The 18,366-nt window shown below is 48.2% G+C and overlaps 1 protein-coding gene across 1 annotated transcript in view; it reads left to right on the top strand.

The window, feature by feature from the left end:
- The window catches only part of LOC142578433 (uncharacterized), a 115,899-nt gene that overhangs the window by 62,188 nt on the left and 35,345 nt on the right, over nt 1–18,366 (top strand). The window contains exon 3 of the mRNA XM_075687819.1: nt 1,176–1,484. Coding sequence (XP_075543934.1) covers nt 1,176–1,484 — 309 coding nt within the window. The remainder of the gene's footprint in view (nt 1–1,175; nt 1,485–18,366) is intronic.

The following is an 18,366-nucleotide window of genomic DNA, read 5'->3' as shown; positions in this document are numbered from 1 at the left end:
CGCTTTATGGTTTAAATTTGGCGCTTCTTCAAGTCCTTGTGCCCTCTGGCGTTAGGGTGCAAAACGATTTCCTCCTGTAGTGGGACTTCACCGCCCCTGTCTGACCTGTTTTAACTGCTTTAACGCACCACCAATGTTCTGACTAAGTGCCAAAATACATATGTTGTTAGAAGGGGATACCCTCTTGCTGTAGTCAGTTGAAACTATTTGACCCTCAGCCGATATTCTAAAATATAATTTTGAAAAAAAAATTTCCCATAGAGTTACACTTGTGCGTTGCTGTGAAGTTCCGAAGGAGAATGTCCAGAATTCCTGGACATGTAATGGAGGTGTACAAAAACAAAGTTCCCAAATGTGGTTCAGAAAGCTGTGTGAAGGGAATTCTTTGGGGTTATATTTTCTTTCGTTTTTTTTAACATAAGTGGGACATTAAGCTATATACTAACAAGAACTTAGGGGCGCAACCTACGGCCACCATTCTAAAGGGGACGCTCAAAGGATACATCCTGCTTGAATAGCCGGCGGACCACTCACGTGGGGATGCTTGTACAAGATTGACGATTGGAGTACCGGTGGACCATATACTGAAAACCACTCGATGGTGTTCGGGCTGTATATGTTTTGGGCTGCGTACGGAGGAACGAAAAACATGGTCCCGTTGCCCCGACCAAGCGTTCCGGACTCGCGGTGCCGACACAGTGTGACCCCGTGTGTTCCTGTTCCACCTCGCATTTCTATGCATAATTCCTTGTAAGAAATTACAAATGCAAGTTTCATCTGTGTCTGCTACCATCCACCTTAAGCTTCCAGTCAACCTATCGTCGCTATACTTAGAGGCAGTATTCTTCACTTGCGGATACCATCTCTGGCGGTCCATCTCGGACGCCCAAGTAGAAAAAGAATATTCTTTATTTTTGAGATGGAGGAAGAAGCTGTTTCCTTACTGAAGTGCTACCGACAAATTTTCTAACCTAAAATAGGCCAATTGAGCTCTCTTCAATATCGAGGTAGAATGTGTCATTGTTTCACTAGGAAACGACAACGCTTGCATTTAACTTTGCATTTGTCGTTGTTGCCGCTACTAGAACGTAGATGTTACAACTGTTCGATAATACGAATACCTCTATTGACGGCGGGGGTTTACATAATGTATTTTTTTGTTGTTGTTGTCGCAGTTAAGACTTCAGCCACGGGAACAACGTAACCTCGATTCACTGATGTGCAACACCATGAAGCGGATCTCTTCGCTGAGCGGCTTTTACCTCAGTGATTCAGATTTGACTAATACAGCGATCACGGTTGCGGTCTTCTCAGCTGTCACTCGTCTGTTGCGGTCTCGACTCGTCGAACTCTCTCTGGAGCACGTGCGACTGACCAATCTTTCCAAGGAAGTATGTGCTCCGCTGGAGGCTTTCATGACGGCAGTTTCGGAGACAAGCGCACTCAAGTGGCTCAGAGTCGTCAATACGCTCTTCCCAAGCGAGGTAACTTGCGTGCGTGCGTGCCTCTGTATGTGTGCCTGTGTGTGTGCGTGTGCGCTAAGAAATGTGACGCAGTTGATTAGCGATAGGGTAGCCCTGAAGCGAGTGCAGTTTTTAAATCTCTGCAAGCGGAAGAATAGAGCTGCACAGAAATACTTCTCAAGCACGGTCTTTTATCCCTGCGATATGTGCTGTTATTAAAACTGACAATAACAAAATAAACCCTTGCGTTTGATTTCCCACAGCCACAGAGTGCGCCTCAGATGAGGGCTCCGGAATATTTTCGACATTTTGTGCGAGACATTTTTTTTTTACAGCAAAGCTGTATTGGGCACCTCACAATGGGTCTGTCGTGTTCGCAGGCAAAAAACACGGGAGGCCCACGCCGGTGGGGTTCTTGCAGCACCAGCAGATGGCGCTCGCCTCCGCGGCAGCGACGGCGCCGGCCGTGCGGGGTCAATGTAAAAGAACCAGAAATATCGCCTTGCGGCGAACGCATTGCGTTCGCCGCACGCGTTTCTCAGTAAAGACTGCGGCTGTATACTTTGCAATCGCCGGGAAGCGGCAACTGTAGCATACGAAGGGGGGAGCGATGTAACTACACCTTCGTGCTTAAAAGAACCCGCCTAGGAATAGATTTGTGGTGGAACGGTGCTACGGGAAGGCCTCGTATGGTGAGGACTTCCGATGTCCAGCGTGCGTACGAGGCTCGGCGAAAGTGTGGTTCAGTGCATTTCTAATCAGTCTGGTCCACTCTTTGTAAGTGCACGAAGTAGCGGCGCAAGAGAAGTCGTGAGCCGTTGAACCATTACAGCCTAAGAATTAGGTAAAGTACACGTGAATGTCGCTATGTGAATAATTTGAAACTACGTCTCAATGGGTAATCTTTCTGGTTTACAGCTCCGCTGTCGAACCACCCTAATAGCGTGGATTAATAGCGTTGAAACCATTTGGATAATAACGTTGAAACCTTAATAGCGTGGAAACCATTTTCTTAGTGTATCAAATTTACCTTTACGAGGGGTTTTGTATTTCTTCCGCGTGCACACGTGGGTATACAGTCGGGGATTAAACCAGACCGCGGACGATGGAGTACGTCACGGCATCTGATCACAGCGCTTTTCGGGAAAACTTAGACACCATCAAAGATGGTCACAATTTTCTCCAGTGCACCCCACCCCATCGGTAAAGATAAGATAGCGGTTTGCGCAGGGAGTGTACTAATTTATGATAAATTTTTGGTCGATGTGTAACTTCGGTAACGATCAAGAAAGCTAGCAAACTTCAGCAAGTCGTCCTTCTTGTAACGCATGTAACTAATTCGCTGGGTGTCGCACTAAACGAGTTGGAAAGCGCTAACTTTTTCTCTTTTCAATAAACTCAAAGAATCCTAAAGCACCTTGTCATAACTAAACACCGGTTCCTTAGACACTAAATATCGCTGTTTCTAGCCGCCTTTAACAGGCAGTATAGTTGCTACATACGTATTTGTAGGCGCCAAAAACCAATAATTAGCCGTGTGTAGGCTAAAGAACTTCTGTCCATCTCAGGATACCATATGAATTTGCGAGAAATAAAACGTACGTTTGATCATCTATTGCCCTAAAATAGTACGTTTGATCATCTATTACCCTATTGAATTCCAAAATGTTCGCTGGTCAAAAACTACAACAGTTCTTTCAATATCTAACACCCGATATTTTTGTACCAGGTAGTTTGAAGTTTCTAAATAGCTCTAACAGCAGCAGGTTCATTAGGGATGGCGACGAACCTTTTTTTAAACTTCAACGTTAGCCTCACACTCATGGTCAGAGTCCCAACCAGGCATTCCAGTCTCCAGATGACGTCAGCTAAAGATATCAATTGAACGCACAAGTAGATTATGTGACCTCCGAGTGTATCTTCGCGATAGCAGTTTCAGCGCTTCTCACAGAAATGCACTAGCCAGTTGCAATATGTTAATAACAGCCGGCCAAGTGTTTGCGGTAACAATAGGCTGCCTTCAGTCCAGTTCGCCAGTGTGTTATAACATTGCAAACAAGACAATGCTAGCACAAAACTCTTAGAAATTTTGAAGTCCTGAAAATCAAATATAGGCAGCAACATCGAACTAGTCATTCAAAAGCACGGTAAAGGCTCCAATAGAAATGTTTCTAGACATAGTAAGCGCTTATATGCTAAATAGGCGCGATAAGGAGGTAAGAAATAAATAAGCATTCTGCCTGAAGTTCTCGTTCCTCGTTATAAGTGATCAAAAGGAATAACAGCTCGAGAAAAAGAGAATCAGCGACACGATCGGAGATCGTTGTTGCAAAAGGGCGTTCAGTTTGCGTTCACTTTCACTTCACACTATTGGCCTAGGCCGCGCCGAGTCGGAGGTTAATGACTCGGCGCAGCCTTTATGCGTGAACAGAAACTGAACGCGCGTTTCGAAGAACGATCTGCGATCGCACCCCAGGTCAACGCATTCTGAAGCCGTGTTCACTCTTAGAGATTTTCGGGTGCTGATCTTGTCGGCGACAGGAAAACATGCTTTGCGCCACGCGAAAAGTTCTCGTCTTACCATTCGGTCCGGGAACGATTTAGGTCACAGAAAAAAAAAAAACGCAACGCTTGTTTCAAGCCACGCAACACAATACGCATCTTTTTTTCGGACAGTGAACAGTATTAGTTCGGTGGGGCGCATTTCTACAGGGTCGATCATGGCGCGTTTTGTGGCTTAACACGTTCTATAATGCCTAATAAAATTTTTGCTAGCTCTTGAAGGTTCATCCTAATGACTAAGGGATACATTTGTCCCCAAAATCTTCAGCGCCCATCTCCTCGTGCTGCGTTATTTTGCCGTGGTTGTTCATGTTTCCCGTTTACCGCTGCGTGTGGGGTTTGTATAATTTTTCTGCGAGCCTGTGACCGCATGCGCCTACGTAACATAAGGTCTACATAACGTTTGTTGTTTATGCAGTGTATCTAATCTTTTCGGTTACTTGTGCACATGCGCAATACTTTTGCACTAGCCGTGAATTCGGAACAAACCTGCGAGAAGGGAGAGTAGCGAACTTCAGTCCACGCGGAGCCCCTCTCTTGAGAGCTTGTGAATCGCGACGGACATTTCTTCACGCACGATAACAACTTTGTTGGGAACGTGACCATTTCGTCATCGATGAGATACCACCAACTCGCGTGATGGAAAGCTCTCCAGTTTTAACGTGCTTGCATGGGCAACTTTTTTGGAAGTAGGTAACAAGAATAGTAGGCCACCTTAAACTTTGACTTACGTGTCTGTTAGTGGCACTCGCACCTCGGCATTGGTGTTCCTTTCGTTAAGCGGGCGAAAGTCTTTCTCTGGCACAATAAGCGGGCGAGGAGCGAGAGATGGCGAGGAGGAAGCGCAGCGCGCGTCACCCGGCGAGGCGTAGCCCCCCAGCGAACGGTGCACGAAGCGCACATTACAGTGCTGACGTCACAGCATGCAACGAGTGCGCGCGCACACCTGTTGCGAGCGAGCAGTTGAGCGCCGCGAGAGAAGCGAGAGAGGAGTGAGTGACGTCACATCCGCTCTACTAGGCAGATGTCCAGTCTGTGCGAGGTAACACTTTTCCATTAATTAGCCGGTTAAATATCAGGCCACATTCTTGTGTGTGATTTCATCAGTCACGCCATTACTTCCGCTTTCCATTTTCGTGTTTCAAGGAAATTCGCCAAAGTCGTGCTCACGTGGCGGGTCTCTAAAATCTACAATTCTGCGCTATGGTGCGCGGTAATCAGTAATTTCTAAGTCTAATAATTCCAGACACTTCGGTAACTCAACTTGTAACTAAGCTTATGCTCTGATATCAAACCTACAATGAAACCCACGAATATTGCACTGTACTATTTTATTGCTTCTCTTCGAGATTACGAGATCGAATCCGCGTCAGGTCATTGATGTTGGACAATAAAAACGAGGCACGGTCCTGTACGTAATAATTGTGTACTGAACAATTCTTCATAAAAAAAAAAACGTACATCACGAATGACAAGGACTGCGAGAGACGACATACACAGCGCTGATTCCAACAATATTTTGTTGCGTCACCCCCTCGTGTGTATATATACTAGAGGCAGCATGCGCAGAAAATGAAAGGCAGTCATAAGGGGTGTTCTAACAGCGAGCGACTGTACTAAGAGCATGGTCACTTCAAAAAAAAAAGAACGAACATCACGGTTTCTATCTGTTTAGATACGTGACTTCACTAGGGGTCAGCGCCATAGAGCGGGCACCAACGCACAAAGTACCGAGTTTTCTGATGATATTGACACGTGTACTTGTTTGTCGTTATTGGGCGACGCATTTCACCGCCTAACTAATGTTATCGCATAGCGCAGGACGCCCCTGCATGTATCGGAAGTTTCTGGAATGTTATCAATGCTTCCATCCGATGTCTGTGACCGAGCTTTGTGTAATCTGATTCGCATGTGTGCGTGGCGCGAATAATGTAGAACTTTGTGGAAGGCACCCGGGACCCAGCGATTACTCTGGAACTCTAGACGACTGATGTATAAAAGCCTGCGCGCTTGACCCGCTGATCAGATTTTCGACGAACGCCGCTGTCGCCGATCTTTGAGTGTAGCCTGTTTTGAGGGCACAAGTGCGCCAAATAAAACGCTACTTTCTATATTTCTCAGTTTGGTGGCTTTCTTCACCGCCACTACCACGTGACATCTGGTGGAGGTGCTTGTGCGTTCATGTACCGAACGCCCCCGCAAAGCCGCGATCCAAGCATGAAACCCGAGGACAAAACCAACATCGCCCAGGACCAGCGTACTAGCCGCAGACTGCAAGGAGTGCCCCCAGAGTACGGACTTCTACCTGCGACGACGAAGAAGATCGTGACCAAGACAACCCCAGTGGCTGCCCCAGCATCCCTCGTTATCCTGCAACTACATCGGGACCCACCGACCTTCCATAGAGCAGCTACTGAAGACCCGGAATCCTGGCTAGAGGCCTACGAACAAATGGCGACTTTAAACAACTGCGACTCCGATGACAAGCTGCGGCATGTATTCTTCGTCTTAGAAGACGCCGCCAGAACGTGGTTTGAGAACCGGGAGTTCACCATGACAACATTGGACCCGTTCCGTAGCGCCTTCCTGCGCACCATTACGAGCGTCGTCCGCAAGGAAAGGGCCGAAGCTAAGCTGGACGCCCGAGTGCAGCTACCTAACGAGAATGATACGAAGCCCACCGAAGACCGTAGAAGGGTTCCTTCGCGAGGCCACCAGCATTGAGAAGACACTCGAAATGCGGAACTGGCAATTCGAACGCCGTAAGAACTCTACCAACTACGCAGGAATTCAATCACTGGCTGCGGACGATCTGCTCGAGACACACAGGGCCCTTGTGCGCGAAGAACTGCGCAAGGTTTTGCCTTCTTCGTAGCCTCAAGTGGCTTCGAGCGCGACATCGTGAAAGAACACGTGCAGCAATACCTTGGAGTTCCTGAAGTACAACCACAATTACCGCAGCCCCAGCCAGAAGTGATGACATACGCCGCCGTCGCACGCCGTCAAGGTATTCCTCCGCGTCCGCGACAGGACCCTGCAACGTCGCAATTTCGTCGACGGCCTCCGCCGCCGCCAGCATGCCCACCCGTCGCCCGGCGCACCTACGAGAGGAAGACGGACATTCGGCGAGCCCCCGACCACCGCCCGCTCTGCTATCACTGCGGAGAAGCCGGCCACGTGTAGCCCCGATGCCCATATCCGGGAGATGGGACTGCGAGGTTTCGCCGTTAACGTGCCGCGACCACAGATTGGTGAACGACCTCGCGATATGGCCGACTACCTCGCCGCCACTCAGTGGAGGAGTGCGACTCAGTGAATGGGAAGACGACCATCTCGTTCACCGTCCCCCGGCCGATACTTGTCGCCGCAGCGCCGACCATACACTAGCCCAGCCCGGGGCCGGTCTGCGAGCCCATATCCGGAAAACTAAAAACAGCAGCCGATGGAGGTGCGGTTGCTGTTCGTCGAACTGACGAAGATCCTCTGCCGCCGACGAAGACGCCGAAGAAACTAATTCGACAACATAATGACACGCCGCCGTCGCGACGAAGTCTGGAAGCAAAGAATAAGCCTACGAAAGACGACCTGATGATCCGACACCAAGACCTAACTGTAACGCAAGACAAAGAACCACAGACCTCGACCTGCTTTTCGACGGCCACGCAGTCACCGCCTTAGTAGACACAGGAAGCAATTACTCCGTCATGAGTAGACCCATCGCCGCCCAGTTGAAGAAAGTTACGACTGCATGGGAATTCCCTCAAATTCGGACCGCTGGAGGACACCTCATCACGCCTACTGGAATACGCACGGCAAGAACTACCGTTCATGACCGGACTTACCCTGCCACCTTCGTTTTCCTCCTACAGTGTTCACGAGACGTCATTCTCGGCATAGACTTCCTGAACTAACACGGCACAATCATTGACCTGAAGTCGAAGTCAATAACACTGTACGAAGGTCGACCGATACCGCTGGAGAGTTCTCGCAGTCACCCAGCCTTAAGCGTGCTTGAAAGTCAAGTCAGCATCCCGCCCGGCTCTAGCATAGTCATTACCGTCGGCACCAAAACACCTGCCGACGTAGGAGACGTCATCGAGGGTGACCAACGTCTATAGCTAGACCGTGAAATTTGCGTCGCAAGAGGGATCGCTCGACTGCACGGAGAAAAAACTAAAGAGTTGCTGACTAACTTCAGCCAGGAGTTCAAACACATCAACAAGGGCACTACGATCGCGTACATTGAGGAAATTCTGGAAACCAGTAATGCGTTTGTCCTCTCGGATTCTGCCACATCTACCTCGGCAACCATATTTCCCGAATCAGACTTCGACATATATCCAAGTCTCCCCATGATTAAGCAGCAACAGCCCAGAAGTCTGCTCAGACGACACAACGGATACTTTTCGACGTCATCGATGATTCGACAAACATCAGTCGCAAAGCTTCGCACGATTACAGAAGAGTGCGCTCGACCACTGCGCAAGAGCCCTTACCGATTTTCGACGAGAGAACGTGAAGCTAGAAGAGAACAAGTCGACGAAATGCTGCGTGAGGACACCATCCAGCCGTCGAAAAGCCCGTGGGCATCTCCTGTATTCTTTGTGAAGAAAAAGGACGGAACCCTACGTTTCTGCGTCGGTTATCGTTGACTTGAAAAGATCACAAAGAAGGACCCATAGCCCTTTCCACAAATAGACGACTCTGCAGTGCAAGATACTTCTCGTCAATGGATCTCAAGTCTGCCTACTTGCAAATAGAAGTCGACGAGAGAGATCGCGAAAAGACTGCCTTCATCACGCCAGATGCCTCTAGAGTTCAAGGTCATGCCATGCGGACTTTGCTCGGCGCTTGCAACGTCCCAGTGCGTCATGGACACGCTGTTAGCAGGATTGAAGTGGCAGACCTGTCTTGTTTACTGGGATGACGTCGTTGTCTTCGCCAGAAATTTCGACGATCCCCTTAGGTGGCTTGAGACAGTACTAGAGGCCATCAAATCATCAGGGCTCACTCTGAAGCGAGAGTAGTGCCGCTTCGCTTGCGATGAGCTTCTGTTCCTAGGCAACGTCATCAGCAAGTATGGAGTCCGCCTCGACCCGCAGAAAACTGCTGCCACCGCAAATTTCCCACATGCCATGGACAAGAAGGCAGCGCGTCGATTCTTTGGCATGTGTGCCTACTGCAGGCGGTTTGTCAAGGACTTCTCACGCATTGCTGAGCCGCTGACACAGCTAACAAATGTGATATCGACTTCAAATGGGAAACGCCGCAGGCCGACGCATTTGAAGAACTCAAACGATGCATGCAGTCGTCCCCAGTACTTCCGCACTTCGGCGAGGACGCCGATACCGAAATCCACACTAACTCCAGTAGCCTAGGTCTCAGTGCCGTCCTAGTCCAGAGAAAAGACGTACTTGAACGCGTGATAGCTTACGCTAACTGGACGTTGTCCAAAGCGGAAGGCAATTATTCTACAATCAAAGGAAAATCTCCCCATTGTTTGGGCTACAGCGAAATTTCGCCCTTACATATATGGCAGGCCATTCAAAGTCGTCAGCGACCATCACGCCTTGTGTTCGCTAGCAAATTTAAAGGAACCTCCAGGACGGTTGGAGCGGTGGACCCTTAGACTGCAAGAATATGATATTACTGTAACCTACAAGTCCTAAAGAAAACACTCTGATCCCGATTGCCTATCACTCGGCCTCATTGACTCGCCGCCGCAGGATGACAAGGATAACAACACCTTCCTTGGGATATTAAGTGCGGAAGACTTCGCTGAAGAGAAACGAGCATACCCGGAGCTGAAAACCTTGTCGAGTATTTGGAAGGGCACATCGACGTTGTCCCTAGGGCATTCGGGCGAGGATTGTCTTCGTTCTGGCTTCAAAACAACCTACACGTAAGGAACTTAGCACCAGTCCACGCCAACTACCTTCTTGTTGTTCACTCAGGGCTGCGTTCAGAAGTACATGACGATCTAACCTCTGGACACTTCGGATTCTCCCGGACACTATTGAGGATACAGGAAAGGTATTATTGGCCGCGCCTAACTGCCGATGTCGCCCGTTATGTAAGAACATGCCGAGACTGTCAGCGACACAAGACGCCACCGACAAGGCCAGCGGCAATACTACAGCGAATCGAGCCTCCTTGCCAACCATTTCAGTTTCAGCAGATCGGGACGGACTTGTTGGGACCATTTCCGTCGTCAACAACTGGAAATAAGTGGATCGTCGTGGCGACGGACTACCTCACCCGCTTAGCTGAAACGAAAGCACTGCTGAAAGGTAGCGTAGCCGAAGTGGCGAAATTCTGTGTCGAGAACATCATGCTGCGACATGGTGCCCAAGAAGTCCTCATCACAGACAGAGGAACGGCCTTTACAGCGGAGCTCGCCCAAGCCATTCTGCAGTACAGTCAGAGACGAGGCAGAGGAGGACAACTGCCTACCACCCGCAGACGAATAGTCTTACGGAGCGCCTGAAAAAGACACACGCCGACATGCTGGCAATGTACGTCGACGTCAAACACAAGACCTGGGATGCCGTCCTGCCGTGCTTAACATTCGGCGGTGCAAGAAACAACACGGCGGTGCAAGAAACAACACAGATCACGCCGTTTGAGCTGGTTCACGGCAGGAAACCGACGATGATACTCGACGCCATGCTGCCACACGTCACTTACGAAGAGAATCTTGGCGTCGCACCTATCTCCAGCGCGCCGAAGAAGCTCGACAGCTCGCCCGCCTACGGATCAAGAACCACCCGCGTACCGGCAGCCGACACTACAACCTCTAATGACGCTTGCTCGAGTACCAGCCCAGTGACCGTGTTTGGGTTTGGATCCCGGTACGCCAACGAGGACTGAGTGAGAAACTATTGCGATGCTATTTCGGACTCTGCAAGGTCATTCGACGTATGGGCGCACTGGACTATGAGGTCATATCAGACGGCATTTCGCATTCAAAGGGGCGCCGCGCACGGTCGGAAGGGGTCCACATGGTGCATCTTAAATCATTTTACGGACGCTGACCAAATTCCTTACGTTGTTGTTCTCTTTGCTACGGGTGTTTTTCTTTATTACTTTAGTTTGTAGCGTCGGGTAGATGCTTTTTCACAGGAGGGTATAGACACGTGTACTTGTCTTTTTCACACGTGTACTTGTCTACGTTTCGCCGCCTAGCAAATGTTATCGCAGAGCACATGAAGCGCTTACATCTATCGGAAGTTTCTGGAATGTTATGAATGCTTACATCCGCTGTCTGTGACAGAACCTTGTGTAATCTGAGCGCTTGCGTGCATGACGCGAATAGTGTAGAACTTTGTGGAAGGCATCCGGGTCCCAGCGATTACTCTGGAACATTCGACGACTGATGTATAAAAACCGACGCGCTGGAACAGCTGATCAGATTTTCGACGATCGCCGTCTGTGTTCGCCGCTGTCGCCGTTGTTTGAGTGTAGCCTGTTTTTGAGGGCACAAGTTCGCCCAATAAAACGCTAGTTTCAACTTTCTCAGTTTGACTGCTTTCTTAACCGTCAATACCACGTGACAATATCAGCTTCCACAATTTCGCGTGTAAGCTATGAGCTGTGTCTCGCTAAAAGCTCTGTATCTTCAAAGAGGGGCACAGAGCGACAGTCCAGGAAATGGATGCCCAAGTGGCCTTGTACAGTGCTGTGGACGTTGTTACAGTGCTTGAGCACGAGGTCGTGGGATCGAATCCGAGTTACGGCGGCCGCATTTTGATGGGGGTGAATTGCAAAAATACCTGTAATCAGATTTAGGTGCACGTTAAAGAACCCCAGGTGGACGAAATTTCCGGAGTCCTCCACTACGGCGTGCCTCATAATCAGAAAGTGGTTTTTGCATGTAAAACCACATAATTTAATTTTATTGTTACAGTGCTCTCTTAGACGATCGTTTAAGCAGCTGCCTGTCTCTCCAGCATATTTACTGCCTCAAGACAGGGGGATTTGGTAGACTACATTTGCTGTGCACGTCACAAAAGCGTTTTCTGTGCCCGACAGAGCAACAACTCTGATGTGATTTAGGCGCGTTTATACGCTTACAGAGCCTTGCCAACTTTTCCGGGGCTGACAAAACAAGATTTCTGCACGCTGCCCAATTTTCTTTAGCCTATGGGAGACATCGTGCACATACGGTGTCACTGCAAACCTGCGTCGTTCAGCCACCTGGTTCCTTGACTGAGCGGGCTCATCCCGTTTTGTGCGCTTTAGAAGGTGTTCCACTATGGGTGAAATTAAGGCCAAAGAGTAGCCAGCCCAAGAAAGGCAATCAACCAGTGCAGCAAGACTGTTGCATCTCGTGTGGGCAAGATTTATTGAGGCTGTTCACGAGACATAACGTCACAATACCTCGTTTAACGAGCTTTGAGGGTGCTGAGTTAAAGAGCAAGAGTGGATTCTTACTTCTTGGTTCGAAGTAGTAGCGCACATGTTTGTTAGCAAGGCACAGCCTGAGATCTAGAAAGCGCAATGAATCATCAATGGGGACCTCATGCGTAAGTTCTAGAGGTTCTAGCTCTTTCTTAAATATATCCAAGACTTCAGAAACAGCAGGCTCAAAAGCGTGACCAGTGCATTCAATAAATATCAGGTAGTCGTCCACAAACCGGCACACTTTGACAACAGGGGACGGGGCTAGGTGACCATAAATATTGCGATCGTGATGAGCTAAATAAATATCACTTAGTACCGGCGCCAGGCATGATCCTATACAAACACCATTTCTTTGTATGTAATTTTGTTCATTCCATAAGGCGTAAGTTGATTTCAAGTAGAAGTTTAGCAATTCAAGAAAGCCGCTAATAGAAACACCTGCAGCATTCTGTAAGCCAACTGATCCAAAGTCATCAATGCATTCTTCAGCAACCAGCAGCAACTTGTCATGTGGAAGTGAATGGCACAGATCTTTAATGTCGATCGAGAACATCTTGAGTGCCTTTTCATTCTCTCTTAAACTAATACCTTCACCAGAATCTCTAACAAGGAAAGGATCGTCAATGATTATAAGGTTTAGTTTATCTTGCAAAAACAAGCCGACAGCTTTCTGCCACGTCGCCGTTTCAGCTACGATAACCCGCAGAGGACAGTCATTCTTATGCATCTTAGCTGAAAAGAAAATATCTAAGCTTGGCTTCTTAGTTTTTTCAATCACTTTTGCTAGCTTTCCCTGCAAATCCCTTTTGCTAAGGGATTTGCATAATTTCTTGCTTTTAATTTCACGTTTGCAAGAGAAGCGTCATAACTTTTAAAAACTAAATCAATGACAAGGGTGGCCTTCGCACTGAATCCACCCAACGGCAGGACAGCGAAACCACCATCTTTATCAGAGGGTAAAAGTGATAACGAGTTCGCTTTCAGAAACGATGGAACATTTCCGATCGGGAGTACCTTTGTGCAAGGTTTGCAACGCGTTAAAACATCCACACCTTCTGCAACACACCTGTCAGATTCGGTGTCCGGGGCATGTTCAGCAACATTTCTTCTTTAGAATTTGCTTTCGAAAAATTTCACATTATATGTATGACGGGTAAGTTGCTAAGATAACATAAACAGATAAGATAAACAGTCGTTCACTATAAATACCAGAGTTGACTGTATCCAAAGCCTTGTAGCAAATCAGGCACTCACGCAATCCGAGCTAGGAGTTGTGAGAAAACAAGTGGTGGCATTTCCGTAAGTTCGGTTTCGCACACTTTAAGCGCAGGTTTTTTGTGCCTTAGTGGCGACTTTTTTACCCATGAAAATCTTCTGCGCTCTATTTTTCGCAAATATAGACGTCGCGGCAACGTTTCGTGCTTGCGTGTATGCAACGTCACTTGCATACCATCAAGTAATCAGTGAGACTAAATGCCCAACTGGAAAACTAATTATCTTTGAAGTTCCTAAATTCGGAAGCACACATCAAGAGTTGCAAGCCTTAAAAAATTACTGTTCCCTTTCATATTGATTACGAATTTACACACAGAACATATTCTCAACTTTTCCAAGATGCCATGCAAGCAGAATTTGGTCATGTTCGCAGGCATCTAGATTTTCACCGCAACGCCACATGCGTTTACCTGAAATTCTTGACTACATTTTTTAGAATAATATCAGTAGGACGAAGTTTACTATGTTACTTTGCTATCCTTCCGTATATTGCTAGCTAATGTGTTTAATCCTTCATTTTTTTCCTTTCCGTGTTTGCTCCACTTCACATTCCTTCTTTCTCTTAAAATAATTTATCTTATACCTTTCTGCTCATTTCCCGCGAATGTGTTCTCCATCTACTGCATCATTGTCCCATCTCTTTCGTATTACTAGCACAAACGCGGGACGTATGCAATGAAACCCAACGAATTTTTGGTGGTGGGTTAGATTATGTTTAATGATAACGCTTCGGTTTCTGCTCTATCAAACTTTGAAATGTGCACTTCTTTATCATCTGTCAAATCACTTTGGCAACTGTTAAGTGAAGGCTTCTACAACTGACTTACGATTACCCCTGATTTCCAATTCATTGCCGTCCGCGAAGCGTTTTCTTTCTTCAGTGACAGCCGATTCGTTACTTGGAAGGTTCTCAGCTGCATGCTTTGCCGAACTTTGCTTGCTAAATATTGGCCTTTGTTGCGAATAACAGATTTGTCATATTTAGAATCACCCCCGTACTTCGTTCACCAACTTCAATTCTATCCCTCTATGCGACCGCTCTTGTTCTTTTTTTCTTCTTATATTTTTTGTTCGCGTTATCTTTTTTGAGTGTCCACGTTTTTTACGACTAAGTATTCAAACCCTTTATCTTCGTGTGAACCTGCTCAACAACCCCTGGTAAGCATCGTTTTCGTTCAAATTAGCCCCGGATGTTAGAAGTGCTAAAAAGTACGCATTTTATTCGTTTACTTTTCAAGGACAACGATGCGTTGCCGTTGATAATTTAAAATTCCTACCACATGCACTTCCATTTCTAATCACCAGCAGGTTTGCTGCACGCAGGCCGTGGTCCTTGTAATCGCAACGCGAGTGTCATGCACTCTGGATTGTTCAGTTCCGTTACGTGGCTTTATGATGATTCTGCAATCGCAGGAGAGCGCTGCCGCGGTGCGATAAAACGCATACATCCAAAACGCTGTCGTAATATTAATAAAGGCAATACTTGCCTCTTTGTAGGTGCGCTAATAGATGATTGCGATACGTTTTATGTATTCTAGCCCTTAGTCACGATCGCGTATAAAGGATAGAATGTTGCACGCATGAAAGAGGCGAACCTAAGCACTGGCACACGATTTTGCCACAACCAACCGCACCTGCTGCTACCACCGCCCCAGCATCATATTTACTTTGTTTGAGGGCACAAGTTTGGCCAATAAAGTTCTCGCAGTTTAGTCGTGCTCGTCATGCTGACTGTTTACCTGCGCTCACTGGACTGTGCGTCACAATATCTTATTCACCTAAACTGGCACTTTGATACAGCTTCACAGACTGACGGCTAATCTGGAACTCTTCTACTTTTAGCAGTCTGTACCGTTACCTATTTGCATGCAAGTCTTTTGAAATACTACCTTGTTGTCTGTAGACCGTCGTCTTTATGCTGCGTACGTTGCGGTTTGTCTAAGGTTCATACATTCGATCCCCTAAGCTGCCCTTAATATTTTTAGACGTTTGGACTTCGTGGGCGAACCACGTGGGCGAACCACGAGTATGTCGAGTCATGGCACTGAAACACAGAAATTGAATAGAAAAGTACATTTGTTCATGGTTAGCGCTCGTCGGTCGTCTCAAAGTTTGTCCTTCTCTGCGCTCTTGCGTCTTTGTTGTGGCGTAAATCTCAATATTGTCCGGTTCATATTGTCGCGTATACCCTGCTGGAATATACAAGCTGAACGAAGATACAGGCGGTTGCACTTTAAGAAAGCGTAAGCGGCGACGCGCGATGCCGAGACGAACTTCGTTCTCCTCTTCTTCAGTCCTTTGCTCTGCCACACCATGTGACATTACCCCCGCAAAAAAAGAAAAGCATACATAGGCTTCACCTGAGAGCGCCGAGATGCCCTAGGGCGAACACATAGGCTACTGTCACAACAACTGTGGTGTTCGATAAAGTCACAAGGCACTGATGGACGATCAACAACAAAAACTAACCGAAGCGGCTGAAAACATGGAATATTAGGGGCTATAGTACGGTTTCAACCGCACAACGTACACAATCTCAGATTGCGGTTGTTGGTGTCGGGGAGGCAGGCTTCCGTCAGGAAGGACTTCAAAATCCGTCACCAATTCATTTCAAGACTCTGTAAGGTCCGAAGTAGCGACTCAAAAGCTTCTCGGATAGTTCTTTTCGGCGTACGGGAGTCCAGACCAAAACTGTATCACCAGGTTGGAACTCGACATATCGATGGCGGAGATTGGAACGGTGCGCATCGATGCCCTGTTGTTACTTTATGTGCCCTCGGGCAAGCTGACGGGCTTCTTCCGCGCGTCGCACGAAAAGTTCGGCAGCTTGGGCGAGGTCGAGATGATCGATATTGTCGCACGGCAGCATTGCTTCTAACATAGTCTGAACTTCACCGCCGTAAACGAGGTAAAACGGCGTGAATCATGTTTTTTCTTGCGTAGCAGTATTATAGGCAAACGCTACGTAAGGGAGTATCTCGTCCCACGTCTTGTGCTGTACGTCTACGTACATAGAGAGCATGTCAGTCATCGTTTTGTTCAGTCGTTCGGTCAAGCCGTTTGCCTGTGGATGATAGGCAGTTGTCCTTCGATGTGTCATGCAGCTGAGTTTAAAAACGTTTTCAATGAGCTGTGCTGTAAAGGCTTTGCCTCGGTCTGTGATGACGTGCGATGGGCCCCTTACCGTAGGACGATGCTCTGTATGAAAAACTGGGCAACATCGGAAGCTGTGACAGAGGCAGCGCCTTTGTCTCAGCATACCGCGTTAAATAGTCCGTGACGACGATTATCCACCTGTTGCCAGAAGATGACAGTGGAAATGGGCCCGGAAGATCTACGCCCACCTGGTCGAAAGGTTTGGCAGGTGGGTCAATCGGATTCAGCAATCCCGCAGGCTTCACAGCTGGCGACTCTCGGCGCTGGCATTCACGGCAGGCTTGGACGTACCGCTTAACACACTCGGCGAGTTTCGGCCAGTAGTAGGATTTGCGCAATCTATCAAGCGTTCGCGTAAAACCCAACTGGCCAGACGGAGTCTGGTCATGACAGGCAAACAAAACTTCGCCATGGAGGTCTGCTGGAACGACCAAAAGGTAGGCCTTGTTGGTGGCAGCGGAGTTCTTGTACAAGACGCCATGTCGTAAACAAAAAGACGACAATCCTTGAGCGATATGCCTGGGTATTGATGGGTTTCATCCTTCTATATTTTCGAATATAGGCCGTAGTGCATCGTCTGCACGCTGCCGTGTGGACAAATCAGTACCGCTTACGGCCTCAAGGAAAGCGCTGTCGTCGTCAATTTCGTGGTCGGTAGTGTTGATAGGGGCACGCGAGAGTGCGTCAGCGTCTTCGTGCATGCGGTCCGACTCGTACACGACGGTCACGTGGTACTCCTTCAAAGGTAGACTTTACCGTGCCAGTCGTCCAGAAGGGTCCCGGAGATTCGCAAGCCAGCATAACGAGTCATGATCGGTTACAACTTTGAATGGGCGGCCGTAAAGGTAAAGTCGAAATTTGGCCAGCGCCCATATGACGGCAAGACACTCTTTCTTCGTGGTGTAGTTGGTCTCTGCACGCGATAGTGTGCGACTTGCGTAGGCGATCACTCTTCGTTCCTGCCGTTTTACAAGCACCGCACCAAGACCAACGTTACTGGCGTCCGTATGAGCTTCCGCGTCCGCCTCCTGGTCAAAGTGGGCCAAAACTGGTGCTGACACCAGACGTTGTCGATGCTCGGTGAAAGCAGTCTCTTGCTCTGAGGACCAGACGAACGATACATCGTCCCTCGTGAGGCGAGTCAGCGGCTCCGCCATCTTCGAAAAAGTTTCGATGAAACGCCGGTAGTATGCGCAAAGGCCCAGGAAGTGTCGGACGCCTTCCTTGTCGGTCGGTGCTGGAAACGAGGCTACAGCGGCAGTTTTCGCGGGATCGGGGCTAACGCCTTCCACGCTGACCACGTGCCCGAGAAACATCAGCTCCTTGTAGTCGAAATGACACTTCTGAGGCTTAAGGGTGAGGTTAGCCGATTGGATGGCTTCGAGAACTTGCCGCAGTCGTTTCAGCTGGTCGTGAAATATTGCCGAAAAAAGAACCACGTCGTCGAGATAGACGAGGCAGCTTTGCCACTTCAGACCAACGAGAACGGTGTCCATCATTCGCTGGA

The sequence above is a fragment of the Dermacentor variabilis genome, chromosome 4 (assembly GCF_050947875.1).
Source record: "Dermacentor variabilis isolate Ectoservices chromosome 4, ASM5094787v1, whole genome shotgun sequence".
In the NCBI taxonomy this organism is placed as follows: domain Eukaryota; kingdom Metazoa; phylum Arthropoda; class Arachnida; order Ixodida; family Ixodidae; genus Dermacentor; species Dermacentor variabilis.
This window is presented reverse-complemented; position numbering and strand designations above follow the sequence as displayed.